At 38.3% G+C, this 13,712-nt stretch overlaps 2 protein-coding genes across 2 annotated transcripts; both read left to right on the plus strand.

Moving 5' to 3' along the window:
• Positions 1–3,536: 3,536 nt before the first annotated feature.
• On the plus strand, positions 3,537–3,892 carry LOC113471288 (60S ribosomal protein L15-like; the record flags this gene model as incomplete). Its single annotated transcript, XM_026830327.1, has 1 exon — positions 3,537–3,892. A coding segment is annotated over one exon (222 nt), but the record flags the coding sequence as incomplete, so codon positions are not given.
• A 5,102-nt stretch (positions 3,893–8,994) lies between these two features.
• Positions 8,995–13,408, plus strand: LOC103518561 (60S ribosomal protein L15). The gene is given in 14 exon segments (NM_001329185.1): positions 8,995–9,166; positions 11,503–11,583; positions 11,586–11,598; positions 11,600–11,609; positions 11,612–11,621; positions 11,623–11,627; positions 11,630–11,638; positions 12,427–12,461; positions 12,463–12,468; positions 12,470–12,477; positions 12,480–12,489; positions 12,491–12,519; positions 12,522–12,538; positions 13,214–13,408. Coding segments are annotated over 14 exon segments (600 nt in total).
• Positions 13,409–13,712: the final 304 nt, after the last annotated feature.

The raw sequence follows: 13,712 nt of genomic DNA on the forward strand, positions 1-13,712 counted from the left end.
CGACAAATTTCGAGATCAGAGCTCATTTGTGTGAGAAAATGTGAAAAAAATCCCCCCAAAACCAGTTTTTTTGGTTTTTTGGCTTTATGGTTCTCTGGACAAAATTTGCACCACCACTTTCGTTTTCCTCGTAAAAAGACCTTTAATTTGATATATAGGTCGACCAGGTTTGGATAAGCCCTTCTATGGGGACAGACAGACAGACAGACAGACTGACAGACAGACAGACACCGAAGCGAATACAATAGTCCGTCCACTATACCTTTTATTATTAGTAATAATAAAGGAAGGACGGACTAAAAAACCCCTGTTGCTTCCTCATTATTTCCAGTCGAACTCGTTTCTCCATTAGCTTTCGTCAATCGCTCCTTCTCTTCCTCTCTTTTTCTTCCTCGCCTTTTATCGTGTTCAGATGGGGTCGGAGTTTTTCGTCAGCCTCTCAATCAGCCCTGGCTAGGGTTATTGCTTTGGGCTTAAAAAAAAAAAATCAATGCAATAGTCCTAAACTAAAATGGACGCGGCACATCAGGGATCAGGAAGAGACCACCTTAACTATAGCAAAAGAGATTTAAAAACTGACCTCGGTCCAAGGAGCATAACTTACCTGTGGACTCTGTTGCTTCATCATTATCCCCACTAGTCGTCTGTCCTTTAGTTCTCGCCAATCGCGCCTTCTCTTCCATTATATCCTGATAGCCCCTAGGCTCCACTTTTTCAGTGGGCGGCACCTCATGAATTCGGCGCAGTTTGTTCTCTCTGGTCCTCATCTGGGTGAGGAGGCTCTCCATTTGGGAACTGCTGAACAGGGACGTACCCAGGAGTTTGTCCAGGTACCTGGGAACATATGGATAATAATAGTGCTTCTTTATACTGCTCGCGTCAGCTCCCATGGCGTAGTGGTCACTGCGCTCGCCTTGCACGCGGGAGACCCGGGTTCGATTCCCGGCGGGGTCAAGAAATTTGTAGAGAGCGTGCCGGTAGGGGAGTGGTTCCATCGTGACCTTCAAGAGAGCGTGCCGCTAGAGGAGTGGGTAATGGGGTAGTCGCGTCGGGGTTTCCTTCAAGACAGCGTGCCGGTAACGAAGTGGTCGAGTCGACATTGGAAGATTCCGAGTTGAGGCGTGAAGAGGCGACACTAGAGGTCTCTGTCGTGCAACACGAGGTACTATCGTCGTAATCCGAATCGTACGAGATTTCCGTGTCCCAATCTTCTGAATCGCCTGAACCTGAAAAATAGGGGTTAGGTGGAAGAGAATGCCTCGGGCCTTTCATCCCACCACTTACAGCCCTAAAACGAAATTTTCTTCGTTACGATTTTTTTTTTTTTAAGGCGTAGTTATGCAGATTAATTAGTGTGTTCACATCGCCAACGAAAAAAATTATAACTTCGCACAAAGAAAAATGTTTGCAGTGAGAACAGGTACTTGTGAAAAAAAATTAGGTTTGACAAAGGAAACTGGAACTGATAAGGTCTTATCGTCACGAAATCGAAGAGAAAAGAAAGACAGGATAGGAGAAAACCAGCCGTTCCGAGAACGAACATTATCCATTCAGGATCAAATCCGCCCCGGGTGGAAATTGAACCCACGGCCTAGCGCTTACAAGGCAGACGCGCTATCAACCAAGCTACCTAGGCTATTACCTTTCCTATGGTGTTGAAAAGACAATTCAACTTACTTGGCGCATCGATTAACACAATAGAAGGTACATCAGCCCCTTTTTCTTTATCTGGTACAAGTGTGGTATCCGATGAAACTACATCACCAGGTTGGGCTAGTAAGGTCGCATCTTGCTCTATCAGTACTTGTGAAAAAAAATTAGGTTTGACAAAGGAAACTGGAACTGATAAGGTCTTATCGTCACGAAATCGAAGAGAAAAGAAAGACAGGATAGGAGAAAACCAGCCGTTCCGAGAACGACTACTTGTGAAAAAAAAAAAAAATAGGTTTGACAAAGGAAACTTGAACTGATAAGGTCTTATCGTCACGAAATCGAAGAGAAAAGAAAGACAGGATAGGAGAAAACCAGCCGTTTCGAGAACGAACATTATCCGTTCAGGATCAAATCCGCCCCGGGCAGGAATTGAACCCACGGCCTAGCGCTTACAAGGCAGACGCGCTATCAACCAAGCTACCTAGGCTATTACCTTTTACCTTATGAGACCGGGGTTCAAGTTGCACAGTACTGGCAGGATTCCATTTGATAGTTAGTGAGCCTGGACAGCCTGGACATGTAAAGTAAGTAAGTAAGTAAGTAATAACTGATACATGGCACTAATAAGGACAATCAACATGGGGTAGTGGGGTAATATCTATGTGTGAACATTTAAATACTGACACATGTTGCTAAGATGACCCATTTATTTAATCTATGATATTAAATCTCATTTATTGGATAACTGGTTAGGTAAGTACCTAATTGATAATTGACCCATTATAAAGCTAATGTGAGTTAAACATTTGAACCAATTTGAAAGCAGGCATTGAGCTCTGTCCCATATAATGATGATTTTAAACTAGGTACCTATTTGCCAGCTCTCCACAGTACAAAAGCAAAAGGAGATAGTAAAACATTTGTTTTTTTTTCCCCCCTTCTTTTCTGGAAATATACGGAGAGTAAATGTAGTGTCCTCTGCAATTGACCCATTCATGTTTTCATTGGAAATAGGTAGGTACCTACCAACATAGTTCTATTTTATAAATTGTTAACCCAAGAACCTCATAGGTCATAGGTAACATTTTACCCTCTACTACGTTTTCAATTTTCATCATCTAGGTATACTTTTACACCTGTACTGACTACCACATGTTAGTAACATTGAGAATTTTTGGGTGATTTAAATGTCATGTTAACTCATTAATAACTACCTTAGATTCAGAAAGAACTTCAGTGAAACCACTCGGATGCCATGATATGTACCCAGTCAGCACACACGATTGGATGTAAGGCTCGAATCAGAGGACTTGTAATCAAGCTTACAAGTCCTCTGCAATTGACCCATTCATGTTTTCATTGGAAATAGGTAGGTACCCACCAACATAGTTCTATTTTATAAAATGTTAACCCAAGAACTTCATAGGTAACAACATTTTACCCTCTAAGTACTACATTTTCAATTTTCATCATCTAGGTATATACTTTTACACCTGTACTGACTACCACATGTTAGTAACATTGAGAACTTTTGGGTGATTTAAATGTCATGTTAACTCATTAATAACTACCTTAGATTCAGAAAGAACTTCAGTGAAACCACTCGGATGCCATGATACTCGGATATGTCCCTTTTTCATTTTGTAGTCCTCATGGAGCTCGACTTCCGAGTCTGAGGTCTCATCATTGCTTGAAACAAGTTCAGAGTTTTCCACAACTGTTCCAAACTGAATCAATCCTTTGCTGTTGACGCGAAACACCTCATCTTGCAACACTTTTTGTCTGGTTACATTTTTAGGCAGTGTAAAAATTCCACCAAATCTTGAGTTTTTTTTTATTTGTTTATTAGATACCTATAATTTTCAGGTTTTTCTTGAACTAAAAATCAACAATCATTCTCTGTTCCTCAGGCTATCAGACGTGATCCTAAAGTTAACTGGATTTGCAAGCCAGTGCACAAGCATCGCGAGATGCGTGGTCTCACCTCCATCTCGAAGAAGTCTCGAGGTCTTGGAAAGGGACACGGATTTGCCCAGACCATTGGAGGTTCTCGTCATGCTGCCTGGGTACGAAGAAACACTCTGGAGCTGCGAAGAAAGCGATAGACCACAAACCATCTGCACAAGCATTTCTGTACACCTTCTGTTCTCTACTGTATATTTTATCTACACTTCTGACGAGAGAAAATATAACACTGCTCCTCCCAACCCCATCTGTGTGTGTTTTTGTTGAATTTTTATTTGATGATTTTTTTATTTTTTATTTACCTTACTTATTGAAGAGTTAATAAAGTCTGGAAGTGAAGAAAATGTTTCACACAAGCTTTTAGTGTCTTTATTTTGATGAATTCTTGGCCACATGTTTGTAGTTGTGGAGTTTAATTGTGACCAGAATTGGGCATAGGAACTTATTTGATCTAATTGCTGGCTCTTGACAACTGATGTTTGCCATAGAATTGGGCGTTCAAAGTCTATTTGACCTTAACAATATTATCGTAGGTGAAAATGTATGGGGATAATGGTTGAGAAACCATGTCAACAAAAAATTGCTACAAAAAGAAGCTGTCGAGTTCGGTGGAACAAAAAGAAGCTTTCATTATCGTAGCCTCTGTATAGTTTCCTACTTTCCTTCAAATTTATTGATGTGAAAACGGGGTCACGTCGAGGCGAGTCGAAGATACCTACAAAAAAAACGATAATCGGTGAATGTGAACGGAGCCTAGCGCAAAAAAGCGGCGCAGCGTTGATCGTGTGAACGAGGCTTTGTTTACATTTTTTTTCGCGGGCATTCGATTGTTTTGATTCTTCTCAAAAAATTGTGTGGATGTGGAAAATCGGAAAAGTTTTAAAATTTACCAAAACTCGCAAGTAAAAGGATTTTCAGGAGGAAGAATGCTGAAAACAGGACATTAGACTGCCGTTTATTATTACAAAAACTCAGGTTTGTCCATTGAAGTTTAGTTTCACCAACAAAATGACGTCTACCCTCTTGGATTTCCATCAGAGTACCGACCACTTGTTGGCTTTTCTGTGATGTGATTAGCTCACCACAAGTGGAACTAAAGAAGGTATTTTAGCAAGAGAAAACTGAGATTGGAAAACTATCACCTGCCGATCACAAAGTGCTTACAAAGGTAAGAATCCCTTATCTTAATCTAAGGTCCTGTAATCTTATACCTAATTATGAGATTTCTTTCAAGAGGTTTGATAGAGGAAACTACTGCTAAGCAGCTAAGGTGTTATCATCCTGAAAGTGAAGGGAGAAGAAAGACAAGATAGTGGTGATCCAGTTGTTTGAAGAACAAACCTCTGTCTAAGATAAAATCTGCTGTGGCAGGAATTGAATGCTAGCCTATCATTTACCTACAGCTCAGGAGCTCAGTTTCAGTGTGACTTTGAATTCCCAATCATTCTCTTACTTTAGGAATGGTCAACATTAGTTAAGTAGGTAGCGAGAGTTGCTTCCGGAATTTAGGACGCGGCGTTCACTCGAAGAGATACGCCAGGAGGGGAAGTGAAATGAAAAACAGGGCTATAGGCCGAGCGGCGCTTCGAATTCTTGACGTTCGCGCGCGCTTCCCACAAGATTTGATTTGAAATTTTTCGAAAATTTCGATCTAAAACTGAGGAACTTGTTTCCTGTATTTCTTCTTTACCTCAACATAGTCAACCTCCATCCGTTCCACGGTTAGCTTGAGATGTTTGTGTCGCGAGGAGAGGCGTTCAAACTCGGGGGATTTGAACAACCACTGTGCCGAGGCTAGTATGTAACGTGAGGCCAACAGACGCTGCCCCGGGTAGAAGTCCGACTTGCGTGGAAAATCTTCGTGAAGCTGAAATGTAAAAGAATTGAGTAAAAAAAATCCGCGTTCTACATCAGTAGAATAGAAAGTAAAAAAAAAATGCGAGAAGAAAAGTGAAGAATTCTATTCTAGAAAAGCTCCTTTTTTTAGAGGTTTGATACAGGGAACAGTAACTGCTAAGATCTTATCGTCCTGAAATCGAAGAGATAAGGAAGACAGGAGAGGAGAATGCCAGCCGTTCCGAGAACGAACATTAGTTCAGGATTAAATCCGCCCCGGGCGGGAATCGAAGAATCGAGCCAGGGTACACTTAAAAAAACTATGTACAGAGAGTTCAGAGATATACTCACACATTTACTTTTCCTCTGATTCAATAAAGACTTGAGCATGTAGGGATCAGAAATGTACGCCTTAGACCCATCAGAACAGGACACAAGTAGTTTCAAGTGAACATCACGAGTTACTCCAATCCAGTGATCTAAATACACAGCCAAGTCTTTGGAAAACGTCTGTAAGTTGAGAACAAACACAGAGTTGGGCTTAAACCCATAAAATACACAAGACTTTTCACTTTTTTTTCTTTTTGAATTAAGTAAGCAAGGTCCACTGTTCTAAATGTTTGTTATACTATGTTATTAAACCCATAAAATAAACAAGACCTTGTTTAGACTGCTGGGGCAAAGGGACTTTTTAATCTCATCCAAGCAGGACAAACAAGGTATATTCTATTCTATTGAAGCCAAATTATTACCTCTTGATGCCAGTTGAATAAATAAATAGTATTTTGTTCTTTTTTAAAGAGAGAGACATGAGAGAAAGGGAGGGAATCAGGGAAAGAGAGGAAGGGAGGGAGGGAGTGCAGAATGAGTGACAGCTGAGAGACTATGAAAGAGAGGGAGGGCAAGAAAGAAAGGGAGGAAATAAGAGAATGACAGAGAGTGGGGGGGAAGGAGAAAGAGAAAGAGGAGAAAGAGAGAAATCTCATGATCATTTTTGAGGGTATGTTCTAGATCTGGAGACTCTGGAGTCTAGACCAAAATATCTCACCGTTAGAGGGGACAATTGACTGGTGGGCAGATTTTCAATGACTAGTTTGGTCCCAACAATCTGAACTGTGGCAACAATTTTGATATCATTACAATAACCACGCTGGGTGTTCTTATCTTTCACAAGTCGCTTGACAACATCTCCTGGCATTAGTGAACGATCTGCAAGACCAACCTGTGAAATAAACAGAAAAGACTCAATGTTAATACCTACTTTTATTTCATCTTATGAGACCGGGGTTCAAGTTGCACAGTACTGGCAGGATTCCATTTGATAGTTAGTGAGCCTGGACAGTCTGGACACATAAAGTAATAAAGTAAGTAAGTAATAACTGATACATGGCACTAATAAGGACAATCAACATGGGGTAGTGGGTTACATATCTATGTGTGAACATTTAAATACTGACACATGACACATGTTGCTAAGATGACCCATTTATTTAATCTATGATATTAAATCTCATTTATTGGATAACTGGTTAGGTAAGTAAGTACTTAATTGACCCATTATAAAGTTAATGTGAGGTTTAAACATTTGAACCAATTTGAAAGCAGACATTGAGCCCTGTCCCATATAACGATGATTTTAAACTAGGTATTTGCCAGCTCTCTACAGTACAAAAGTAAAAGGATATAATAAGACCTTTTTTTTGTCTTCTTTTTTTCTGGATATATAAGGAGAGTAAATGTAGTGTCCTCCACAATTGACCCATTCATGTTTTCATTGGGAATAGGTAGGTACCCACCAACATAGTTCTATTTTATAAAATGTTAACCCAAGAACTTCATAGGTAACAACATTTTACCCTCTAAGTACTACATTTTCAATTTTCATCATCTAGGTATATACTTTTACACCTGTACTGACTACCACATGTTAGTAACATTGAGAATTTTTGGGTGATTTAAATGTCATGTTAACTCATTAATAACTACCTTAGATTCAGAAAGAACTTCAGTGAAACCACTCGGATGCCATGATACTCGGATATGTCCCTTTTTCATTTTGTAATCCTCATGGAGCTCGACTTCCGAGTCTGAGGTTTCATCATTGCTTGAAACAAGTTCAGAGTTTTCCACAACTGTTCCAAACTGAATCAATCCTTTGCTGTTGACGCGAAACACCTCATCTTCGTAGAAAAAGAAATTGTCCACAGCAGCCATTGGAGATTTCAATGGTTTTGAACGTTCTGTTTAACACATTGAACAGTGCGAAAATTGGAAACAGTTTTACCGTTTTATAAAACACTAAACTGAAGAGAAATAAGAAAAAAGTTTGCAGAAGGAATAGGAATAAAATAATGAACGACTGGATTTAACAAAAATTTACTACGAAAGAACAGAATTTTATCTGGAAATTTTTTAATACCTCCTCCTACCACCTACCTCCATGATTTTTTATCAGTCCATCCAGTGTTGTCAGATGGTCTAGATATTTTCCTCTAGTTTTTCCATTTTTCAAAAGCACAAAATCTCCTGATTTTTTTTTTTTAATCCCTTGAAAATTTAGCCTTGTCTACCCCTCACCATCCCCAATCACCCTAAACTTAAACAGGCTTAAACCCACGACCAACCCCAACCCCTTGAGAAAAAAAATATCCTCCTGTCAAAGCCAAAAAACCCTCCCGTGCTCTGGCAACGCTGTATCTATCAGTATTTATCTTATCAACAAAGATAGGTATCTTATCACAAAATTTTCAATGCAATTTTTCTTATAGGTCTATGAGTGAAAGCTCTCATTTTTAGCACGTAGCCCACGTAGGTTAAGCTAAAGGGCTTTATCTGAAAGCTGGAAAAGTTTTCTAGACTTTAAGAACTTTTGAAAAATGAAAAGAAAAATATCTCGCGTTAAATAACGCGCACCAATTTGGAACTGTAAACGCGGCTTGAAGTTTTTACTTCCTCAATCGGTAGACTTCGCGAGTCGCAAAAGCGTACAACATGTGAGTGTCGTTAAATGTTTACAAACAAAACTTTCAAACATTCGGCCATTGACAAAAAGTTATTTCTGGTAAGTGCCCTTTTGAAACTTTTATCCATTTTCATCGGAAATTCAGGGTAAGCTTTAGATTAAAAGTTCATTTGTATGGAATAAGCGCCTTCTAATCCCTACCCTAGAACCTTCAAAAGTGAACCGATTACCCTTGCAAGGAAAATCATCGCGCTCTAATCCAAACTCTGAGCTGACTGAATACTTGGGATTTGTCATAAGTAATCCAGTACCAGAAGTGGATGGACAAATTAAGAATTACTTCTTTATTCCCCATTAAATATTCCATTTCATTTGCCCCATGTTCATTATTGTTTGCCCCTTGGTATTGCTAAGTACCACTTGTGAAATTGGTTTCATCTAATGAAAGCAATATGCAGGTACTTCAGTCTATTCCTGTGTCGATTTTGAGGTTATCTTTCCTGTTATTTGTGTCCAGTTATTGACTCAAGAGTCTCTCATCATTTTCCAGATTGCCCCGGTCGAATACCTCTTCCATCATGGGGGCATATAGATTCATCAGTGAGTTGTACCGCAAGAAACAGAGTGATGTTATGAGATACATCCATCGTATCCGAGTATGGCAGTACCGTCAACTCACAACTCTCCACAGAGCACCGAGACCAACCAGACCTGACAAGGCCCGCAGAATGGGATACAGAGCCAAGCAAGGTAAGATTAATGGATTAGGTTGTACATAACTACTTCTTTGATCCTTCCTAAGCCTTAACATCATACACAGAAAGCCCACTCTAAGGCTTAGGTGCAGGACCAAATGCAAATGCCCCAATGGGAAGAAAGACTATCATAAAGTCTCTTTACCCCAGCAGTCCAAACAAGATCTTGTGTATTTGGTGGGATATTAATTTTATTCATTCAATGGGAGAATGATTTATTAATTGTAAAATATGGTAGTAGGGTTCTATTCTTCATAATTTATTGTTGCCTGTGAACTATTTATACAAACAGTTTCTCAAGTAGGCTTACCAAACATCTGCTTTTCGGTGGACATGTCCTCTCTATATGTTTGTCCTCCATCCGCCTTTTTAAAATATAGCAAAATGTCCACCTTTTTGAAGTTTCTGCCTCAAGAACCTAAATTACGTAATGTATTGTTTTCCGTTGAGAAGAGGATGTCGATCAAATGCAAATGCCCCAATGGGAAGAAAGACTATCATTAAGTCTCTTAACCCCAGCAGTCCAAACAAGGTCTTGTGTATTTGGTGGGATATTAATTTTATTCATTCAATGGAAGAATGATTTATTAATTGTAAAACATTGTAGTAAGTAGGGTTTTATTCTTCATAATTTATTGTTCCCTGTGAACTATTTATACAAACAGTTTCTCAAGTAGGCTTACCAAACATCCGCTTTTCGGCGGACATGTCCTCTTTATACATTTGTCCTCCATCCGCCTTTTTAAAATATAGCTAAATATCCGCCTTTTTGAAGTGTCTGCCTCAAGAACCTAAATTACATAATGTATTTTTTTCTGTTGAGAAGAGGATGTCAGGTCTTGAATTTTAAAAAGCTTAAATGCAATTTTTGTAAAATTCAGTCTACATTCAATATTTATATACATAAATAGGTGGCAAGTATGTAGGGAGGTACACTGTACATAGATTAAAAAATAATCACGTTACTTATTATACTGGTGGTTTTTGTGTTGATTATTTTCTTTGTCCTCCTTTTGGTTGAAATGTCCGCCTCTTTTAGCCAAAATGTCCTCTTTTTAAAATTTCTTGTCTCGTAACCCTACTCTCAAGCCTGTTCTTTATATGCCACAGGTTACTTGGCATTTTGCCCCATGTTCATTATTGTTTGCCCCTTGGTATTGCTAAGTACCACTTGGGAAATTGGTTTCATCTAGTGAAAGTAATATGCAGGTACTTAAGTCTATTCCTGTGTCGATTTTGAGGTTATCTTGCCTGTTATTTGTGTCCAGTTATTGACTCAAGAGTCTCTCATCATTTTCCAGATTGCCCCGGTCGAATACCTCTTCCATCATGGGGGCATATAGATTCATCAGTGAGTTGTACCGCAAGAAACAGAGTGATGTTATGAGATACATCCATCGTATCCGAGTATGGCAGTACCGTCAACTCACAACTCTGCACAGAGCACCGAGACCAACCAGACCTGACAAGGCCCGCAGAATGGGATACAGAGCCAAGCAAGGTAAGATTAATGGATTAGGTTGTACATAACTACTTCTTTGATCCTTCCTAAGGCTTAACATCATACACAGAAAGCGTACTCTAAGGCTTAGGTGCAGGACCAAATGCAAATACCCCAATGGGAAGAAAGACTATCATTAAGTCTCTTAACCCCCGCAGTCCAAACAAGATCTTGTGTATTTGGTGGGATATTAATTTTATTCATTCAATGGGAGAATGATTTATTTTGTAAAACATCGTAGTAGGGTTCTATTCTTCATAATTTATTGTTGCCTGTGAACTATACAAACAGTTTCTCAAATAGGCTTACCAGACGTCCGCTTTTCGGTGGACATGTCCTCCTCTTTATATGTTTGTCCTACGTCCGCCCACCTTATATACAGCAAAATGTCCACCTTTTTGAAGTTTCTGTCTCAAGAACCTAAATTACGTAATGTATTGTTTTCGTTGAGAAAAGGACATGTCAGGTCTCAAATATTTAAAAAGCTTAAATGCAATTTTGTAAAATTCCAGTCTACATGTCCGAATAGGTATATAAAAATGGTGGTAAGTATGTAGGTAGGTACACTGTACATAGATTAAAAAAAAATCATGTTACCTTATTATACTGGTGCGTTTTGTGTTGATGTATTTTCTTCAATCCGTTCTTTGGTTGAAATGTACACCTTTTTTTAGCCAAACATGTCCTCTTTTAAAAATTTCTATGTCTCGATAACCCTACTCTCAGCCTTTCTTTATATGCCACAGGTGTACTTGGCAAAGTGAATTCCCTGTGTGTATTTCTGTCTTCTTAACATTTTTCTCATAAAAATACTTTTACTTCTTCCTTCAGTTACGTTATTTTCCGTACAGAGGTACGACGTGGAGGAAGGAAACGTCCAGTACCCAAGGGTGCCCACTATGGTAAACCCAGACTCACGGAGTTAAACCAACTGAAACCACAAGAAAGTCTGCAAGCGTTGCTGAGTAGTAATCTTTTCATGTTAAGTTCTACCTAGTGTCTAATGAATTACTAGTTTTACCTACAATTTTTTTTTTGTTTTTTTTTTTTTTTTTCTCAATGAATGTTAGAATAAGTACCTGTAGAAGTGACTGTTTATTTTTGCTAATGGTTCAAAATATGTACTACGTTCTGAAATCTCATATTTTCGCTCAAGGACTTTAGAAGGGGGGAATTTCTCCAAGTTCAAAGTTAAAGCTTGAGATCATTTTTTGTTCCTTGTGGAGGCTGATTCTTTTCAAAATTCTCATTGATCATTATGATAATAGTTATATAACTAAGTGAGAGCCATAATGATCACATTAAATTCTTCCTTGATGTCTGATTGAACATAAGCCTTTTTAACAAGTTAGAACATACTTTTCTCAAAATTTGTTTAAAAAACTTATTGTTCTGGCTTTCAATGCCTAAGCAATGCATCTTGGAGATAATTAATTGGGTCTTAAGGACTATGTTTTGGATGTGTTTGTTTCCAGTGTGATGATGTTTTATTCAATTATCAGTGCACGCACAATGATCACATTTTTCTTCCTTTGGATGTCTGATCTGAACAAACCATCCGTGCAGATCTCAATCTAAAAGAACCAACAGAGAAAAAGATAAATCCAATCATTGTTTAAATATTTGGAAGGAAAAAAAAAAAAAAAAAACAAAATCAAAAAAAAAAAAACAATCAATTGGCTGTAAATCAAGTTAACATTTCTTCATTAATCTTTTTCTGCTCTAATGATTGATTCTTTCTATGTTTGGTTTCAGAACGTGTCGGCAGAAGATGTGGTAACCTCCGTGTTCCTCAAACTCTTACTGGTGGCCCAAGAGTTCCACTTACAAATACTTTGAAGTCATTCTTTTGATCCCTTCCACAAAGTAAGTACCCTTGATCGAACCCCACATTATTTTTTTCTGTTTTCAGGTCTCAACAGTAATTTTCCAAAACAGGTCTTATCTTTCCTACGGCTTTGTTTTTGTAATGATCTTTGCGAGTTTACATGTTTGTTCAGGTATGATGATATTCTTATTTATACTACTAAGTGACAAAACGTAATGATCACATTACTTCCTTGGATGTCTGATTGAACAAAACCATCTCCAGTTGGTCAAACCATAGGGAAATGGTTTAATGTAGGCAAGATTTTTTTTTTTTTTTTCTCTTTTTTTTTTTTTTTTTAGCAAGGTATTATTTTTTGATGTTCTGAATCACGCCTTTATTGTTCATGTTTTTGGCTCTTATTACTTTCTGAAGTAGGAAGTAGGTATGCTTCTTATGTAAGGGTTATGTTAGTTTCCAACATGATGATAATTTTATATAAAATAAGTGAGCAAAGATAATGATCACATTTTACTTCCTTGGATGTCTGATTGAACAAACTATGGCTCTTATCATCTATAGAACAGGTAACACCTTTTTGTCTGGGTCTCATTTTTGTAGGGCAGTGTAAAAATATTCCACCAAATCTTTAGTTTTTTATTTGTTTATTAGATACCTATAATTTTCAGGTTTTTCCTTGAACTAAAAATCAACAATCATTCTCTGTTCCTCAGGCTATCAGACGTGATCCTAAAGTTAACTGGATTTGCAAGCCAGTGCACAAGCATCGCGAGATGCGTGGTCTCACCTCCATCTCGAAGAAGTCTCGAGGTCTTGGAAAGGGACACGGATTTGCCCAGACCATTGGAGGTTCTCGTCATGCTGCCTGGGTACGAAGAAACACTCTGGAGCTGCGAAGAAAGCGATAGACCACAAACCATCTGCACAAGCATTTCTGTACACCTTCTGTTCTCTACTGTATATTTTATCTACACTTCTGACGAGAGAAAATATAACACTGCTCCTCCCAACCCCATCTGTGTGTGTTTTTGTTGAATTTTTATTTGATGATTTTTTTATTTTTTATTTACCTTACTTAATTGAAGAGTTAATAAAGTCTGGAAGTGAAGAAAATGTTTCACACAAACTTTTGGTGTCTTTATTTTGATGAATTCTTGGCCACATGTTTGTAGTTGTGGAGAACTTATTTGATCTAATTGCTGGCTCTTGACA

The sequence above is a fragment of the Diaphorina citri genome, unplaced genomic scaffold, assembly GCF_000475195.1.
Source record: "Diaphorina citri unplaced genomic scaffold, Diaci psyllid genome assembly version 1.1 scaffold2251, whole genome shotgun sequence".
Lineage (NCBI taxonomy): Eukaryota > Metazoa > Arthropoda > Insecta > Hemiptera > Psyllidae > Diaphorina > Diaphorina citri.